At 47.9% G+C, this 18,487-nt stretch overlaps 1 protein-coding gene across 2 annotated transcripts in view; it reads right to left on the bottom strand.

Moving 5' to 3' along the window:
- The window catches only part of NLGN2 (neuroligin 2), a 47,700-nt gene extending 31,826 nt beyond the window's left edge, over positions 1–15,874 (bottom strand). The window contains exons 1-2 of one of the 2 annotated variants that reach the window (XM_083706639.1): positions 15,210–15,874; positions 1,677–1,733 (exon numbers count right to left, since the gene is read on the bottom strand). In XM_083706639.1, the coding sequence (XP_083562765.1) occupies positions 1,677–1,733; positions 15,210–15,675 (523 nt within the window). In that variant the 5' untranslated portion in view covers positions 15,676–15,874. The remainder of the gene's footprint in view (positions 1–1,676; positions 1,734–15,209) is intronic. The other variant, XM_083706640.1, reaches the window with a different exon arrangement.
- Between the last annotated feature and the right edge of the window lie 2,613 nt (positions 15,875–18,487).

Genomic DNA, 18,487 nt, shown 5'->3' with positions numbered 1-18,487 from the left:
GGAAGGGGAGCCAGGTCTCGTTGGACTCCAACTCCCATCACCCCCCTGGCCATTGAGCCACGCTGGCTGGGGCTGATGGGAGTTGTAGTACGTCGACTTCTGGTTGAGTAAAGCCGTTCTCGGCTGCTGATCAAGAAAACAAGGGAGCGAAGCAACTTTTCTGTAAAATGGGCACAAGGGAAATTGGGTCACCATCGGCTTTAATTCCGTCAGTTTGGGAGAGACAAGAAATGTTCCCCCTTTCACAACTGGGGACTTTAAAGGGGTGTTGATGGCTTGGTTAAGGGACACCCTGGTTGAGGAAAAAATAACCCAAATATATATTTTTAAGTTCGAAAAGGCAGGAAAACAATGGGAACCAGAGAACAACACCAAAGTCCCGTCCCACGAAGCCCGTTCCTCTCTCACAATGAATTAAAAGTTGCCAAGTTCAGAAACTTGGGAAATAACCCCCCGTGGGCTTTTCTTCACCAAAAATCAAGCCACTTTATCGTGGAATTTGTGAGCGAGGAGGATTATGGGAAACAGGCCAAAGCTTGGTTTGGTTTGGTGGTGTAATAATAAAATTTCAGGTCTTAATATATAATAAATGTTCATAAATGTACCAACCAAGCACGTACATAGATCAGCACAGAAAGACCGACCTGGAACCATTTTGACTCCCAAACTGACCAAATGTTTCTCTGCAAGGAGGGAGGAGGTGAAAAAAAAACCTTCCTTGTTACAGGGATTTAGTAATCACTATCTCAAAGGAATGGGCAGACTACCAGGACAAACAATCAGATAAGGCATTATCAGATAACCTGGCAGACAGGGTAAAAACAAGGCACTCGGATTTCTGTTGTAGACCTCCTTTTCTGTGATGTAGGTATGATGTGCGGAGGGGTGGTCTTGGACTCCAGGGCGGGCAATTTAAAATGTCTATATAAGGGCGGGCACACCTTTGTTCGGGGTCCTCCTCCTTTCCTGCGTGTAAGGGGAGCACCCTGTTGCAGCAGATTAATAAAGAACAGTCTTCCTAGCCGCTTTGCTTCTCAATATTCTCTGGTTGGCCTCTGTTATCTTCTCCTACCAATAGGCAACCCACTTAAGGACTCTATACGGGCTCTTGGATACCCCGTAAGGGAAGAAGGGCACATTTTCTTTACAACAGAGTGGCTACCATCCACCTCCCCACACCCACCCACAAATACAAGCACACACCCAAACCCCAAATGAAATGCTTCCCTTTGCAATAAAAATTCTTCTAAATCTCAGTTCATCATCTGGCCCTAGCTGGATTGTTTAGCAGGGGATGATATTGTTATTGTTTGTTTCCCTTCCAAAAAAAAAAGGAGGAGAAAAAAAAGAGAGGAAAAGGTAAAGAAAGAAGGAAGCGAAAATTGTGATGATTTTGGAAAACAAGAAAAGGGGGGGGGTGCGCTTTCCCAAAAAAAAGGAAAAAAGAGGGGAGGGGAAGGGTTGCTTTTTCCCCCAAAAGTTTATATATTATTTGTTCTGCTTTCTTTTCTTTTCTTTTCTTTTTAATCAATATATATATATATTTAAAAAGAAGAAGAAGTAAAAAACCAAAAAACCAAAACCAAAAATAAAAAAAGGAAAATATTTTGTTTCTGTTTCTGTTTTTGTTTTGTTTTTTAAAAAAGCAAGATTTGTGAAACATGCAGGAAAAATACCTTCGTCTGGAGAGGGATTGTTAGTTGACACCTCCTCACGCTTTTTCGTGAGCGGACCTAAGAGCAAGAAAAAAGAAGAAAAAAGAAAAATGGGACAAGGGGGTAAAAAGAGAGAGAAAGATCAAGAAAAAAAAGAGATCGGTTTTTGCGTTTCGTTTTTCGCCTGCTTCAGCAAAAAGGGGAAAAAGCAATATTTTTTTTTCTTTCTTTTAGCAAAATACAAACAATTTTCGTTTTTTAAAGGTTTTGTTTTTTTCCTGGGTTTGTGTGTGTGTGTTGCTGATGTTGCTGGGATATTTTTATTTTTCCTTACCCCCCCCCCACCGAAAAAAGCATATATATATATATATATATATAATAGATTTATATATATGACACAGAATTATAGAGAAACCGGATGCTGTGAAATTAAAGGTTGGTTAGAGACGAACCAGGTTGGGAGGGGTGGTTGGGTGGGTGGTGGGTTAGATCCTGAAATGGATAACAGAACCATATGGACTACCTGGGAGGGAGGGATTCTTTGCTTGCGGTTTCTGCATCAGAGCGGGTTGGACTAGATGACCCCTGCTGGTCCCTTCCAAGTCTACAACCATCTGCGAGGGACCCTGCAAGATGCGATTTTCCTGCATCGCAGGAGGGTTGGACTAGATGGCATTTGGGGCTCCCTTTCCAAATTTCATTACCATTCAACCCCCCTGGGACAGTGGCCGGGGAGAGGGCCGACAAACTCACTTAAGGGCCACACCAAATTCCTCTATTCGCAACTCGCCGGATCTTTAAATCGGAAAGGTGCCTCTTAAGAAATCTGTGTGCCTGCAAAAACTGTCCTGTTTTGCTATCGCCGGTACTTTTTTCCCTAAAGAAAATGTTTGGGGGGTACTCTGGTTTTGACTCGAGAAAAATCACCGTTTTGTAGTTCAAATCGAGGGAAAGAAATACAGCAAATGGAGAAACGTACAGGGGACGCTTGGGTTGCGAAAGTGATTCGTGCAGGTTGCGATTCGGTGCTTCTGCGCATGTTCAAAGTGCAATTTAGTGTTTCTGCGCATGCTCGACCGCCAAAACCCAGAAGTAACCCATTCCGGTACTTCCAGGTTTCGGCGGTCCGTAACCCAAAAAAAAAACGTAACCTGAAGTGTCTGTAACCCGAAGCATGACTGTACAAAGATTCACAAAATGTGGACTTTGCGTACCTCCAGAAAAAAAGCACTGGTTAGTATATTTTTATACTGCAACCCGCCTTTGTGATGCTCAGATGCTGTCGTACTTTGGATCTCAGACGCCTTGGCTCCCAAATAAATCGGCTCCCGAACGATCGAAACCCGGAAGTGAGCGTTCTGGTTTCTGAACGTCCTTCGGAAGCCGAATGTCTGATGGGGCTTTTGATTGGCTGCAGGAGCTGCTTGCTGCAGCTAATCAGAAGCCACGCTTTGGTTCCCAGACGTTTCGGAACCCGAACGGACTCCCGGAACAGCTTCCGTTGAGCTTCCGAGGTATGACTGTGTAGAAATTTAAGAAACGAATACATCTCCTCGTGTAACCGCTTAGAAATGCTAAGAAATGCTAAGGGCTTTTAAATGAAATGAAATAAATATGCTTTTATAAGGCATTTTCTCCCAAGGGTGCTGATTCCAAAGTCAGGATTGAGTCACTAACCCGCTTCCTGGGTCCTTGTTGTTGTTTTTGGTTCTTACGGCCTTTAACCAGTGTGTGACCTCATTTCCCAGTGACGCAGAGGGTCAGTTTGCCGGGCTGCTAACCGGAAGGTTGGCGGTTTGAGTCCAGTCACGGGTGGCTTTGGCCGGAATCCTGCATTTCAGGGGGCTAGTCTAGACGGTACCTCGGGGTCCCCTTCCCATCTGGACAATTCTACGAGAAAGCTGCACCCGTTGGACTCCTGCCTGCGTCCCAAGCATCCTTCCGGAAGACGCGGGAGGAAGGAACCGGGAGGCAAAGAGGACGAGGATGATGACTGGAGAGAAGGAAGCGAGAGAAATCAGAGCGAACCGGGAGCTCTTTTTAATTTGGTGTCCTAGAGCAGTGTTTTTCAACCACTGTTCCGTGGCACACTAGTGTGCCGCGAGATGTTGCCTGGTATGCCGTGGGGAAAATTGAAAAATTCGAAAGATTTAAAAATAAAGTATTTTATAATTTTTCATATTTCTGTTTACTTACTATTTCATAATAAAGTAATTATAAAATACTTTCTTTGTGTTTATTTGATTCGTATTCAAGAGAATTACTTTATATGTAGTCAATATAGGCACAGAGTTAAATTTTTTAACATTTTCTAATGGTGGTGTGCCTCGTGATTTTTTTCATGAAACAAGTGTGCCTTTGCCCAAAAAAGTTTGAAAAACACTGTCCTAGAGAAAAGGTTTGTCTCTCCGAGGCGAAGCCAACAGCCCAGCGGGACGCAGGAAGGAGGCGTCGAGACGGGATCCGCGGCTTCTGGCAGGCAGATGGGAGAGGGGGAGTGTGTGGCTGCCGCAAAGCCGCAGGACGCTGGAAGGGACCCGTACGGTCATCCATCTCAACCCCCGCGGCTGGAGGAGGAGGTGTCGACAGACGGGCAGACGGTGCCGCCTGAAGAGCGCTGAGCTGGAGGAGAAGGGGGCAAAGGAAATGCCGATGCCCCACAGGGCCCCACAGATCCTGTCCCTTCCGGGAGAAGGGGGTCGGACTCTTAAGCCTGCGGAAGGGAGGGGAGAGGCGTCCCCAAGGAATAGACGCAGAAGGCCAGGGTTTTCCAGCTCCTGAGCAAAGCAAGCAGGCCCCTACCTCTCTTTTAAATCAGAACCAGTGAAGGCGGTGAAGGTCCTGTGTGAGTGACTGGAGGAGGATGGAGGATGGATGGCGGCTAACAGATTGAGGTTGAATCCTGACAAGACAGAAGGACTGTTTTGGGGGGACAGGGAGCGGGCGGGTGTGGAGGACTCCCTGGTCCTGAATGGGGTAACTGTGCCCCTGAAGGACCAGGTGCGCAGCCTGGGAGTCATTTTGGACTCACCGCTGTCCATGAAGGCGCAGGTCAGTTCTGTGTCCAGGGCAGCTGTCTACCAGCTCCATCTGGTACGCAGGATGAGGCCCTCCCTGCCCGCTGTCTGTCTGGCCAGAGTGGTGCACGCTCTGGTTATCTCCCGCTTGGACTACTGCCATGCGCTCTACGTGGGGCTACCTTTGAAGGTCACCCGGAAACTGCAACTAATCCAGAATGCACCAGCTAGACTGGGGACTGGGAGCGGCCGCCGAGACCATATAACACTGGTCCTGAAAAACCTTCATTGGCTCCCAGGACGTTTCCGAGCACAATTCAAAGTGCTGGTGCTGACATTGAAAGCCCTAAACAGCCTCAAAGGCCCAGTAGACCTGAAGGAGCGTCTCCAACCCCATCGTTCTGCCCGGACACTGAGGTCCAGCTCCAAGGGCCTTCTGGCGGTTCCCTCATTGCGAGAAGCAAAGCTACAAGGAACCAGGCAGAGGGCCTTCTCAGTGATGGCGCCCGCCCTGTGGAACACCCTCCCATCAGATGTCAAAGCGATAAACAACTACCTGACATTCAGAAGACATCTTAAGGTGTATTTTTAAGGTGTGACATCTTAGTGTATTTTTGGTCTCTGTGGAAGCCGCCCAGAGTGGGCCAGATGGGCGGGGTACAAATAATAAATTATTATTATTATTATTATCTCTGGAACTCCCCACTACAGGAATTCCCGAGATGAGTTTGCTGGGAAGGCGGCTGAGTTTCTGAGGAGGGGGACTTGCAACCGAAGGGAGATCCTATGCCAAGAGAAAAGAGGGGGAGATTTGGGGGAAAGGTGAAAGGCTTGGCACCGTGCCCGGCTCAGCTGGGCCAGCTGAAATCTGGGGCAGCGCGACGGCTGGGGCAACTTCCGTGCGTCTCCCTTTCCTGCCTGCTCCCTGGCATGATGGCAGAACTGGGCATTTGCAGATTAAGACAGAAGGATTTTTCACGGGCTGGCGACTCGCTCCGGGGCGGCAGCATCCGCCGCTATATAAAGAGAGCAGCGAGAGGGAGGGCAAAGCGGGAGAGCGAAAAAGAGGGAGAGAAGGAGGGAGGGAGCGGGCTAACCACAAGTGCCCCTTCACCCTCCCGACCTGCGCTACTCTCTCGGGACAAGCCCGCGGATCCTGCCTCTCTGCCCTGATGTCGCCCCCGTCTTCTTCCGCCCGCCCACAATTCAAAGCACGGCCTTCTCTCTTGACTGTCTTGGGAATTCCTGTGGCAGGCAGTTCCGGAGATTAACGGCTATTCGTACAGAGAACACAACGGAAAGGGAAAGAGGAGGCTGCTGGTGCTTGGGCAGACCCAAAGGTGGGTGAAGGGGAAGCGGGTGGCGCTGTGGGATAACCACAGAGCCTAGGGCTTGCCGATCGGAAGGTTGGCGGTTCGAATCCCCACAGCGACGGGGTGAGCTCCCGTTGCTCGGTCCCTGCTCCTGCCAACCTAGCAGTTCAAAAGCACCTCAAAGTGCAAGTAGATAAAGAGGTACCGCTCCGGCGGGAAGGTAAACGGCGTTTCCGTGCGCTGCTCTGGTTTGCCAGAAGCGGCTTAGTCCTGCTGGCCACATGACCCGGAAGCTGTACGCCGGCTCCCTTGGCCAGTAAAGCGAGATGAGCGCCGCAACCCCAGAGTCGGCCACGACTGGACCTAATGGTCGGGGGTCCCTTTACCTTTACCTAAAGGTGGGTGAACCCAGCTGCCCTGCGCTACTTATTAAAGGACCCGATCCAATGGAGTTTAGCTGTGGTTGCACGGGGTTGGACTAGATGACCCCTGGGGTCCCTTCCAGCTTCTGTGATTTTATATGAATGCATGCGGCTTCAGACCCAAGGTGGGCCACCTCTGCCACGCTCCCGTTGCTTTTAACTATCGTGTTCCCTGGGAGTTATAGTTTGGGGTGAGCGCCGGACATGACCTATTATGTTGTTCCCGTGGGCCAACAATTCCCAGGGTGCACTGGGACAGACACAGATATTAAATCGCCCTAGGCCTATAGCAGCCTTTGCCACCGTGGTGCCCTCCAGATGCTGGGGAAAATTTTATCTGCCATCGGGTCCACCCAACATGCCAGCGGTCAGGGATAATGGGAGTTGTAGTCTGATGCCTGGAGGGAACGAAAGATTGGGGGAGACTGCCACGGACGTGTCCCTGAGGTTAAATTTTGCCATAAACGTCTGGTGCGTGGGTGAAGATTATTTTCCATTATTGGGGAGGGGCGGAATTGACCCTCAAAATTGAATTTAAACAAGAGTCGGTGGAAGAAGATTGGAAAAAATTAAAAGATTATCTACAGAAATACTGTAAAATTAATGAATGTTAGAAAAATGTTGGAATGAAGTTATATGGCTTTAGCAGAAATGTTATAAGGAATTAAGTACAAATAGATTTTTAATGTATTAAAGGGAAAAAATAAGGTGAGAATAAGTTAAGATAAATTACAGGACGGAAAACAGAGGAAGATGGAAAGGAATTGCTGAAATAGTTAATTGAAGTGGAATACAAAAAGGGAGGTGTGAGGAGGTCGTGGAAACAAGCGAATGAAAGATAAGATATTGAAATTAATGGATGTGTTCTAAATTGTGTTTGTTTTCTTCTGTTAATTCAATGTTTTGTGTTAGTGTTACGTAGTGTTTTTGTTTTTGTATTGTGTTGTATTGTTTTGTTGAATTTTTTTCCCTTTATAGTCTTTAAACTGTTAATAAATATTATTTTTTTTAAAAAAAACCAAAATTGAATTTAAACATCCATACAGACAAACTTTATCTGCATTCCTGTATTTTTATCTGCCTTGGGGAAAAGGTGGGATATAAATTTTAAAATATATAGTTTAAAGAAAATTTGTCCAGAGGGGTTAGTCTGAGGAGATCCAGGCTTCCATTTCCTACAGCTGCCTGCTATAATAATAATAATAATAATAATAATAATAATAATTTATACCCCACCCATCTGGCTGGTTTTCCCCAGACACTCTGGGCAGCTTCCAACAAAATATTAAAAATACAATAAAACATCAGGCATTAAAAACTTCCCTAAACGGGGGGACGGGGGACTTCCCTATCAAACAGGAACATCAAAAGATCCAGGCTGCAGGATTAGGCCAACATGTTAAAAGTGCTGTGATACCGCTTTAAACAGTCATGGCTTCCCCCAAAGGATTCTGGGAGCTGTAGTTTGCTAAGGCTGCTGAGAGTGGTGAGAAGACACCCCCGCTATTCCCTTCAAAGAACTGCAATTCCCAGAATTCCCTGGGAAGAAGAATTGGCTGTTAACCCACTGTGGGAATGAGCGGGGAATGGCAGGGTCTCCTCACCTCGCTCAGCAAACTACATCTCCCAGAATCCCTTGGGAGAAGACATGCCAGTTTGACGCTGCTTCCCAGGGAACTCTGGGGGTTTTTGCTCTGGGAGGGGGAAGAGAGGGGCGTCTCCTCACAATTCCCAGCACCCTTAACACAACTACAGTTCCCAGGATTCCTTGGGGTGGGGGACGCCATGACTTTAAAGCGCTCCGCGAACGACATGAACGTGGCCCTTCTAGGCCAGGGTTCCCCAAACTTAGCTCTCCAGCTGTTTTTGGACTACAACTCCCATCACCCACAGCTAGCAAGACCAGTGGTTGTGGATGATGGGAATTGTAGTCCCAGAGACCCATGTTTGGGGAAACTGCACACTGGGGCAGATTCAGTCCAGCGGCTTCCAGTTGCTGGCTCCTCTTTAAATGAAGATTATCCCAGATCGGGCCTGACATTAAATCCAATTGTAACCTGCTCAGATTGGCCAGAAAGAAAACACCAAAAACCCAAACCAACCAACCCTCAGCTGGGACCCCTTTCTCCTCCTGTGGGTCTCTCTTACCCCCACTCCAGACCCTCCAAGAGTCCCTATTTTCCAGGGTTATCCCAGCTGTGAAACCTTTTGGACGTGCCCAAAGGTAAAGGCTTTCTGGGAAATGATCTATAATGAACTGAAAAAGGTATTTAAGTATACCTTCCTTAAGAAACCAGAGGCCTTCCTCTTGGGCATTGTTGACCAGAAGGTGTCAAAGAAGGATAGTACCTTTTTCATGTATGCAACAACAGCAGCAAGAATACTTATCGCAAAGTATTGGAAGACACAAGATTTGCCCACCTTGGAAGAATGGCAGATGCAATTGATAGACTACATGGAATTGGCAGAAATGACTGGCAGAATCCGAGACATGGGAGAAGAACAAACAGAAGAAGAATGGAAGAAATTTAAAGATTATCTGCAAAAACATTGTAAATTATTTGAATGTTAAAGTGATGCAGGATAGTGAGATAATGTGGCATTAGTGACAAAGCTGAAAGGAATGTGCAAAGAAGTTTTATGAGTAACAAGTAAAGAAACACAGTTAAATTAATCAAATGATGGGGGATTAGAAGATAAGCGGACAGCAGTGGGAATGGTTAATTTAAAAGAAATTAAGAAATATTAAATATTAAAATTATTAAATATTAAATATTAAAATATTAAAATTAGCCAAAATAGATGAAGAATTTGCTGAAACTACAGAAATACAGAATACAGAATGAATACAGAATACAGGCTGAATACAGAAAAGGGAGATGTGAGGAAGTCAGGAAAGTAAGTTATATGAAATCAAGAGTTGAACTTACATATTTTTGTTTGGTTTTTGTGTTTTTTATCGTTTATTGTTTGTTGTTGCATTGTTTTGTCTTGTTTGTTATTATAAAATCTGTTGAAACCATAATAAAAATCTTTTTTTTTAAAAAAAAGAAAAGAAACCTTTTGGACCAAGATGGTTGTGTTTCTATTCCGGACCAAGTTTTTCTATTTTCCAGGACACCCCTGATTTACAGAAGCCGTCCCGGTTTTTTGATTCGATCACGGAATCCCCCGCTTTTCCTTAGGACGTCCCTATTTCTATTGGAGAAATGTTGGAGGGTGTGGAGTTATCCAAACCCCGAGCTGTCAAAAAGCAATCCTGTACAGTGGTACCTCGGGTTACGTACTTAATTCGTTCCGGAGGTCCGTTCTTAAGCTGAAACTGTTCTTAACCTGAAGCTCCACTTTAGCTAATGGGGCCTCCTGCTGCTGCCGCGCTGCCGGAGCACGATTTCTGTTCTCATCCTGAAGCAAAGTTCTTAACCCGAAGTACTATTTCTGGGTTAGCGGAGTCTGTAACCTGAAGCGTATGTAACCTGAAGCCTATGTAACCAGAGGTACCAGGTACCTCTGGATGAGAACAGGATACGTTCCAGAGCCCCGTTCGCATCCAGAAGTGAACACAATCCGCGTCCGAGCGTCACAATTCGCCACTTTCGTGCAAGCGCGCGACATCATTTTGACCATCTGCATCCCCAAAATACTTATCCCGAAGCTACTTCAACCGAGGTATGACTGTACAGTGGTACCTCGGGTTACAGACGCTTCAGGTTACAGACTCCGCTAACCCAGAAATAGTACCTTGGGTTAAGAACTTTGCTTCAGGATGAGAACAGAAATTGTGCGGTGGCAGCGGGAGGCCCCGTTAGCGAAAGTGGTGCTTCAGGTTAAGAACAGTTTCAGCTTAAGAACGGACCTCTGGAACGAATTAAGTACTTAACCCGAGGTACCACTATTTTGTTATCACTGTTGTTGTTGTTATTGGTTTCTATTGGTTTGTTTGTTGCTCGTAGAGGATATTTTGTTTTTTACTGTTTGGTGCTTTGATGTGTTTTTATATACAGTGGTACCTCGGGTTACATAGGCTTCAGGTTACGTAGGCTTCAGGTTACAGACTCCGCTAACCCAGAAATAGTGCTTCAGGTTAAGAACTTTGCTTCAGGATGAGAACAGAAATCGCGTGGCGGCAGCTGGAGGCCCCATTAGCTAAAGTGGTGCTTCAGGTTAAGAACAGTTTCAGCTTAAGAACGGACCTCTGGAATGAATTAAGTACTTAACCCAAGGTAGCACTAGGGAAGGGTTGTTGTTTTTTAAAATGCTTTATGATGTTTTTATATCTGTTAGAAGCTGCCACCCAGGAAGATGAGTGGGGCATAAACAGCGAAATTATCGCGACGGAACAGGACGTCCCTATTTTCACCGGAGAACTATTGCATCCCTGCTGTCTCGGCCTCTATCCAGGTGAGGACAGGTGAGAGCATCCTTGCGGAGGCTGGACCAGGGAGACGGGAGAGCCTCCGCCGTTCAGGTGAGGGAGATTTGGGGGGTGGGGGTGGCAAGGAGCAGAAGGCAGGGTTCCCAAATGGGACCTGACATTTCTCTACAACGCCCCAGGCAGCAGCTGGGGAAAAGCGTGTCACACGGAGGGGAGAAAGAGAGGGAGGGAGAGAGAGAGAGAGAGAAGATGTGGGGCACAGGGGGGGGGGGGTCGAGGGGCAGAGTTTGGGGTTGGGGGGGTTAGGAACAGCGGCTGCCTCTGCCAGAAGCAGGTGGCCCACACGGGGGGGGGGGGGCAGAAAGACGCTCCGATGCCTTGTGTGTGTTTTTCCGCCTAGTGCTTTGGGATTTGCTTCCCCCCACTTCTTTAAATGCAACCCCCCCTTTCCCGGCCGTTGCCAAGGAAACTGGCTTAGCGATGCTGCAAAAAGAGAGAGGGACGGCTTGGTGGGAGATGGAAGGGGTGGCGTTTTAGTGGGGGGGGGGGAGAGAAGAAGCAGCCAGTTTCTCCTCTTCCTCCTCCTTCTCGCCATCCCCTGCTTTTTGAGGAAAGTTCTTCCTCCCTTAATAATAATAATAATAATAATAATAATAATAATAATAATAATAATAAATTTATTTATATCCCGCCCTCCCCAGCCAAAGCCAGGCTCAGGGCAGCTAACAACAATAAAATAATACAACATTCTAAAATCGTTTCATTAAAATTAATTCAACTCAAATTGTGTCCAGAAACAAATGTTTAAAAGGCTAATAATAATAATAATTCCAAAAGGCACCCTGTTCTCAAAGATCAATGCCCCCCATAGGAAGCCCACAAGCAGAATGTAAGAATCCTAGAATGGAAGCGTTGGAAGGGACCCCAAGGGTCATCGAGCTCAACCCCCTGCAAAGCAGGGTTTTTTTGCCCAACGCAGGACTCAAACCCACAACCATGCGACCAAGAGCCTCGTGCTCTATCAGTAGCCCTAAGGCCAGGCCATTCTTTGCCATTGTCCGCCCCGACCGGCTAAGCCCCCCGACCCTGAGGTTAGTGGGGTGGTTGTAGGGCGAGCGTCGCTCGGACAGGACCTGGCGGTGAAAAAAACTTGGCCTTGGGGACTCCGCAAAGGATTCTGGGAGCCAGAACACGCTGGGTTTTTGGGGAGAGGAGCCCTTGTTCCTGGAGGGATGAAACTCATCGCTAGACTTAGTGGCGGGACACCTGTTTGGCATGCAGAAGGCTTCACCCTGCGGGAGCGTCTTCAGGAAGGTCTGGAATCCCCCCCTTCCAGTGCCTGAAAGCAGGGCTGCTGCCAGCCTGTGTAGGCTGCACTGAGCTAGGTAGACTGCAGAGGTCTGGCGTTAGGTATAATGTGTTTGCCTGTCTTCGTACATTTTGAGCTGCTCAGGGGGAGAGCTGCCTGGAGAGAAGAAGGCTCTGGATAGGTAAAGAGCCCTGCCGGGAGCCCTAGCAAGACGCTGCTGCCAGTCAGTGCAGGGAACGCTCTGCTAGATAGGCCAGTTTGGTCTGAGACTGGGATAGCTCCGTTGGTAGAATAATAATAATAATAATAATAATAATAATAATAATAATAATAGATTTATTATTTGCAGCATCTGGCAGGATTCTGTGATTCATCTGAGGTTCTTAAATAGGGGCTGGATAGGAACCTGCCAGGCATTCTTTAGGTAAAGGTAAAGGGACCCCTGACCATTAGGTCCAGTCGTTGCCGACTCTGGGGTTGCGGCGCTCATCTCGCTTTACTGGCCGAGGGAGCTGGCGTACAGCTTCCGGGTCATGTGGCCAGCAGGACTAAGCCGCTTCTGGCGAACCAGAGCAGCGCACGGAAACGCCGTTTACCTTCCCGCCGGAGCGGTACCTATTTATCTACTTGCACTTTGATGTGCTTTCGAACTGCTAGGTTGGCAGGAGCAGGGAGCGAGCAACGGGAGCTCACTCCGTCGCGGGGATTCGAACCGCCGACCTTCTGAGCGGCAAGTTCTTTTTTTATATATAAATTATTTTTATTCAATTTTTCCAATACAAAATTTATACAAATCATACATCCTTTTTATATCCATTCTCTTTTTGACTTCCCTCAGCTTGCCTGATACTCCTTCCCTTCTTAATTTCTTACACATTTCTAAAGCCTTTCTTCAATTGTTTTCTTAGTTTTACTCATATTCTAACATTTCTTCTTACAGAGCTTCGTTAAAACTTACAAACGTTATTTGATTATCACTTAATTTATGCATATATTCTGTAAACTTTTCCCAATCTTCTATAAATCTCTGATCTTGTCGATTTCAGATCCTTCCAGTCAGTCTATCGAGTTCTGCATAGTCCGTCATCTTCATTCTCCAATCGGCAAGTTCTAGGCTCTGTGGTTTAACCCACAGCGCCACCCGCGTCCCTGCTATGATCTGGAGCAGAAAAACTCAGGTTCACAAGATCCAGTCCAGCTTTCCCCAACCTGACACAGCCTCCCTGATAACTTTAAGACTATAGCTCCCATCAGCCTTCTGGCTGCGGCCCATAAGATCTGGAAGGCGTCAATTTTAGGGAGAGCAAATCCTGCACTTATTCGACCCTAGCTTGAAAAAAAAACAAAATTCAGGTATGGATTTTCATTGCTCCCCAAAGGAGAGCAGCTGCGCGTTCAGGGTGAGCCTGAGGGTGCGAGATGCATCAGGCAGAAAAGGCTCTCTGCTTCTGAAACCACAGGAGAGGAGGGTTGCTCTCGAACTCGGGACCCGCTTGCGGGTTTCCTGCGAGACGCGTCTTTTTGGCCATTGCGAGAAGACGATGCTGGCCTGGGTGAGCCCTTGGCCTGGCCTTAGGGCTACCGGCACAGCTCGGTCGGAAGAGCACAAGGCTCTTGATCGCAGGGTTGTGGGTTCGAGTCCTGAGTTGGGCAAAAAAATCCTGCTTTGCAGGGGACTGAGCTAGATGACCCTCGGGGTCCCTTCCAACGCTTCCATTCTAGGATTCTTACATTCTGCTTGTGGGCTTCCTATGGGGGGTATCGACCTGGCCTGCATTTTGAAATTATTATTATTATTATTATTATTATTATTATTATTATTACATTTGTTTCTGGACATTTGGCTCACTGGCATCCTCTTTGGGATCTGGGAAGGGTCTCCTCCTGAGCCACGAGGATTTCCCCGCTCTCTCCCGCCACTTCAGGGCTGGAATCGAATCATTTATTTATTTTGCAGCACACAGATGGGGAGTTGCCCGTAATTGCCACTGTTAACTTTTATAATAACAGCACAGTATACCTTCTCCATTTCCCTCTGCTTTTCGTTTTCCCTCCCACATTAGAATCAGTCAATCAATTCCCACCAGACTCACAGAACCAGAGAGTCAGAAGGGGCCCTGACGGTCATCTAGAACAACCCGCTGCAATGCAGGGATGTGCCGCCGACCCTGAAGGGGGGGGAATCGAACCCGTAACCTTAGTGTCACCAGCACTACGCTCTAACCAACCGAGCTGGTTCAACTATACCAAGGCATAGGCAAACTCGGCCCACCAGATGTTTTGGGACTACAACTCCCATGATCCCTAGCTAACAGGACCAGTGGTCAGGGATGATGGGAATTGTAGTCCCAAAACATCTGGAGGGCCGAGTTTGCCTATGCCTGAACTAAAAAGGTGAAGGGACCCCTGACAGTTAAGTCCAGTCGCGAACGACTCTGGGGTTTTGGCGCTCATCTCACTTTACTGGCCGAGGGAGCCGGCGTACAGCTTCCGGGTCATGTGGCCAGCATGACTAAGCCGCTTCTGGCGAACCAGAGCAGCGCACGGAAACGCCGTTTACCTTCCCGCCGGAGCGGTACCTATTTATCTACTTGCACTTTGAGGTGCTTTCGAACTGCTAGGTTGGCAGGAGCAGGGACCGAGCAACGGGAGCTCACCCCGTCACGGGGATTCGAACCGCCGACCTTGTGATCGGCAAGCCCTGGGCTCTGTGGTTTAGACCATCCCATACGCCTGAACTAAACTGTTCTTTCAAAAATGATGACACTAAAGGACGCTGGTCTCGCTGCTCCGATCCTGCGGAGCTCTTCCGGTCGCAAAAAGCACTCTGCACATGCCCAGAGGTGCTGCTCAAACTATTTCTCCGGCAGCCAGGAAGCTAGCGATTGGAGGGGTTTCCGGTTAGCAGCGCAGGGGAGGCGGACAGAGCTAGAGGATTGGATTCTGATGGCGATTCTTATTATTTCAAAAAAGGGATTGCGGTGTTAAGTGGGGAGTGAGGTTCCCTGACCTACGGCGCTGGAGAGGGGAGTGGTGAGAGATGCGAGACAGCTGGGGGGAGGGTTTGGGGGGGCTCGCCCGTGTCCGCTTGCCCGCCCGCCCCCTTTTGCACCCTTACCGTCCTCCATGGGGACGTAGATGTTGAGGTACAGGCAGTCTTCGCTCTGGTTCTGCACGTAACCCGCCACAATCTCCAGATTTTCGGTGAACCACACCGGGAGCATAATTCCCGGGAGCATGCCGTGGATGTTCTGGGGGCAGACGGGAGCGAAGGCGGTGGCGTTCCGCACCTCGGACCAGGACGCGGGCGCCTCGGGGGGCTGGAAGCGTCTCTCGCCCACGGGCGGCGTGGCGTAGGGGATGCCCAGGTACTGCACCACGGGGCCGAGGATTTCGTTGTTGAGGTCCTTCTTTATCCCCCGTAGCTTTCCGTAGTTGGTGGCCACCACCGGGTATTTGTCCTCCGGCTTCTGCCCTGACAGGGGCAAGGAGCGCAGCGCCAGGCCCAGGAGCCAGAAGAGGACGGCTGATGCCGTGCGGAGATTCAGCATCCGCAGGATGAGCCTCGAGGGCGGGAGGAACATGGCGGACGCGGCGGTGGGGTGGCGGGCAACGGATTCTGGGAGGTCGGGCCGGGGGAAAGGAGAGAAAGGAGCGTCCTCGCGCAAGGAGCAGGTGAAGAGGAGGGAAGAGGAAAGAGGCACGGGAGGCGAGTCGGGCGTCCGCCGGAGGAGCAGCAGAAGAGGAGGAGATAACCACCAGGAGAGCGGTCCGAGAGGAGAGGATTAGCGGGAATCGCAGGAGGGTTTTCCGGCAGAGGAAAGGCGTCTGTTGCGTTCCATCGTGGCCCGGGAGAGCGGGAAGCGTCCAGCCAGACTTGAGAAACGCACCTAGAGGTCAAGAGATGGGAGGGAGGGGGGAGAATTGAAGGAAGGGGTGAATCAGAGCCAAAAGGGGAGAAAAGGAAAGGAAACAGGCAGGATGGGTGGAGAGAGAGAGAGAGAGAGAGAGAGAGAAAGAAAGAAAGGGGTTTTAAGAAAGAAGCCATTCTCCATTCATTCACCCCTCAATTAGTTTTCTTCGCCTAAAATTGACACGCCATAGATTTAAAGCATAGTTTCCCCCCTTTTAAAAAAAGGATTCTGGGAACTGTAGTTTTTTGCAGGTGCTGGGAATTATAGTTCCGGAAGGGTGGGTACATTCTTTCACCTTTGGTGGACATGCCCAAGGATTAAGGCTTTCTGGGAGATGATCTGTAATGAAATGAAAAAGGTATTTAAATATACCTTTCTGAAGAAACCAGAGGCCTTTCTCCTGGGCACGGTCGGCCAATTGGTGCCAAAGAAGGATAGAACTTTCTTTATGTATGCAACAACAGCAGCAAGAATACTTATCGCGAAGTATTGGAAGACACAAGATCTACCCACCCTGGAAGAATGGCAGATGAAGGTGATGGACTATATGGGATTGGCGGAAATGACTCGCAGAATCCGAGACCTGGGAGAAGAGTTGGTGGAAGAAGACTGGAAGAAATTTAAAGACTATCTGCAGAAACACTGTAAAATTAATGAATGTTAAAATGATGTTGGATTGAAAATAAGTGGCATTAGCAACAAAGTTAATAAGAATATGCAAAAATGAATTGATAATGGATGAAAATATAGAGTTATAAAATGTGATGATATAGAGTTAAGATAAATGAAAGGGGGTAAGGATTTGCTGATTTGATTATGTAAATGGGATAGAAGGGGAGGTGTGAGGCGGTCAAAGAAACAAGCAAATGAGTTTAAAGTTATGAAAAACGGATTTGTTTTTTAAATTTTTTCTTACTTTCTTTTTGTCCTTTGTATGTTGTATTTTTAATTTTCTTTTTTCATGTATTTTTGTATTCATATTTTTATAAAACTTTAAGAAATATTTCTTATAGTTCTGGAAGGGCGAACTGCAGTTCCCAGGATTCTTGGGGGGGGGGCAAATAGGCTTTAAATGTACAGTACACCAACTCCCACCCCCAAAACACCTTTACCTTCCCCAAAGTGCTGCCCACTCACCTCCAACATCTATTTTTTTTTTTTTGCTTGGGAACTGATCTGCATATTGACATTATGTAGATTATGTGTGATTACAAAGCAATGAATTATGCGCTTCACACTTCCTGCGAAGAGGAGTTGAGGACAGAAAGGGAGATTGGGGATTTGTGGGGTGGGGTGGGGGGAGAAGAGGCACACCCTGGCTCACCCCAGGCATCTCCGTTCCCTTAAGGGAAAACAGGTCCATTTCGACAAAATCTCTCCTCTCTCCTTGCACAACTCTTCTACTAACCACACTTCCGTTTTCCGCCTTCCGTTGGGAGTGATGGGCCATGAAACCAAATGCAACATGAGAACATAAGGATGAGGCCAGCATCCTATTCTCACAGCGGCCAACCAAATGCCCATTCTGGGAAACCCGTGAGCAGGATTCGAACACAAGACCCGCTCTTGAGGTTCACTGAAACTGGGATTCAGAACTATTTACTGTCTCCAACCATGGAGGCAGAACACAGCAGGCAACACCAGCCCTCCCCTCCTCCACAAACAGGTCCAATCTAATAATAATAATAATAATAATAATAATAATAATAATAATAATAATAATTTATTATTTTTACCCCACCCATCTGGCTGGGCTTCCCCAGCCACTCTGGGCGGCTTCCAACAAAATATTAAAATACTGTAATACAGTACATCAAACATGAAAAGCTTCCCTAAACAAGGCTGCCTTCAGATATCTTCTAAAAGTCTAGTAGTTGTTTATTTCCTTGACATCTGGTGGGAGGGTGTTCCACAGGGCGGGAACCACCACCGTAAAGGCCCTCTCCCTGGTTCCCTGTAGCTTCTCGCAGTGAGGGAACCGCCAGAAGGCCCTCGGAGCTGGACCTGAGTGTCCGGGTAGAACGATGGGGGTGGAGATGCTCCTTCAAAGCCATCCCAGTTGGTGCCCTCCTGTGGCAGGGAGTTCCACCGTCTAACTACATGCTGAAGGACTTCCTATTATTTCTGATCGACAGTGGAACAGACTCCCACAAGAGGTGATGGGCTCTCTCCTTCGTTGGAGGTTTTTAAGCAGAGGTCATCTGTCAGGGATGCTGAGATTCCTGCACAAGGGAACCTTCAAAGAATCGTAGAATCATAGGGACCCCACGAGTCATCTAGTCCAGCCCCTTGCAAGGAAGGAATCTCAGCTGAAATATCCAGAACACAGGGCCATCCAACCTCTGTTTAAAAACCTTCAAGGAAGGACTTTGGCCACAGGTAATCCTCATGGGTGGCACTGTAGGTTAAACCACAGAGCCTGGGACTTGCCGATCAGAAGGTCGGCGGTTCGAATCCCTGTGACGGGGTGAGCTCCTGTTGC

Source organism: Podarcis gaigeae, assembly GCF_964106915.1.
Source record: "Podarcis gaigeae genome assembly, chromosome: 13".
Lineage (NCBI taxonomy): Eukaryota > Metazoa > Chordata > Lepidosauria > Squamata > Lacertidae > Podarcis > Podarcis gaigeae.
The sequence above is the reverse complement of the archived record's forward strand: the minus strand, read 5'-3'. Positions and strand labels throughout refer to the sequence as shown.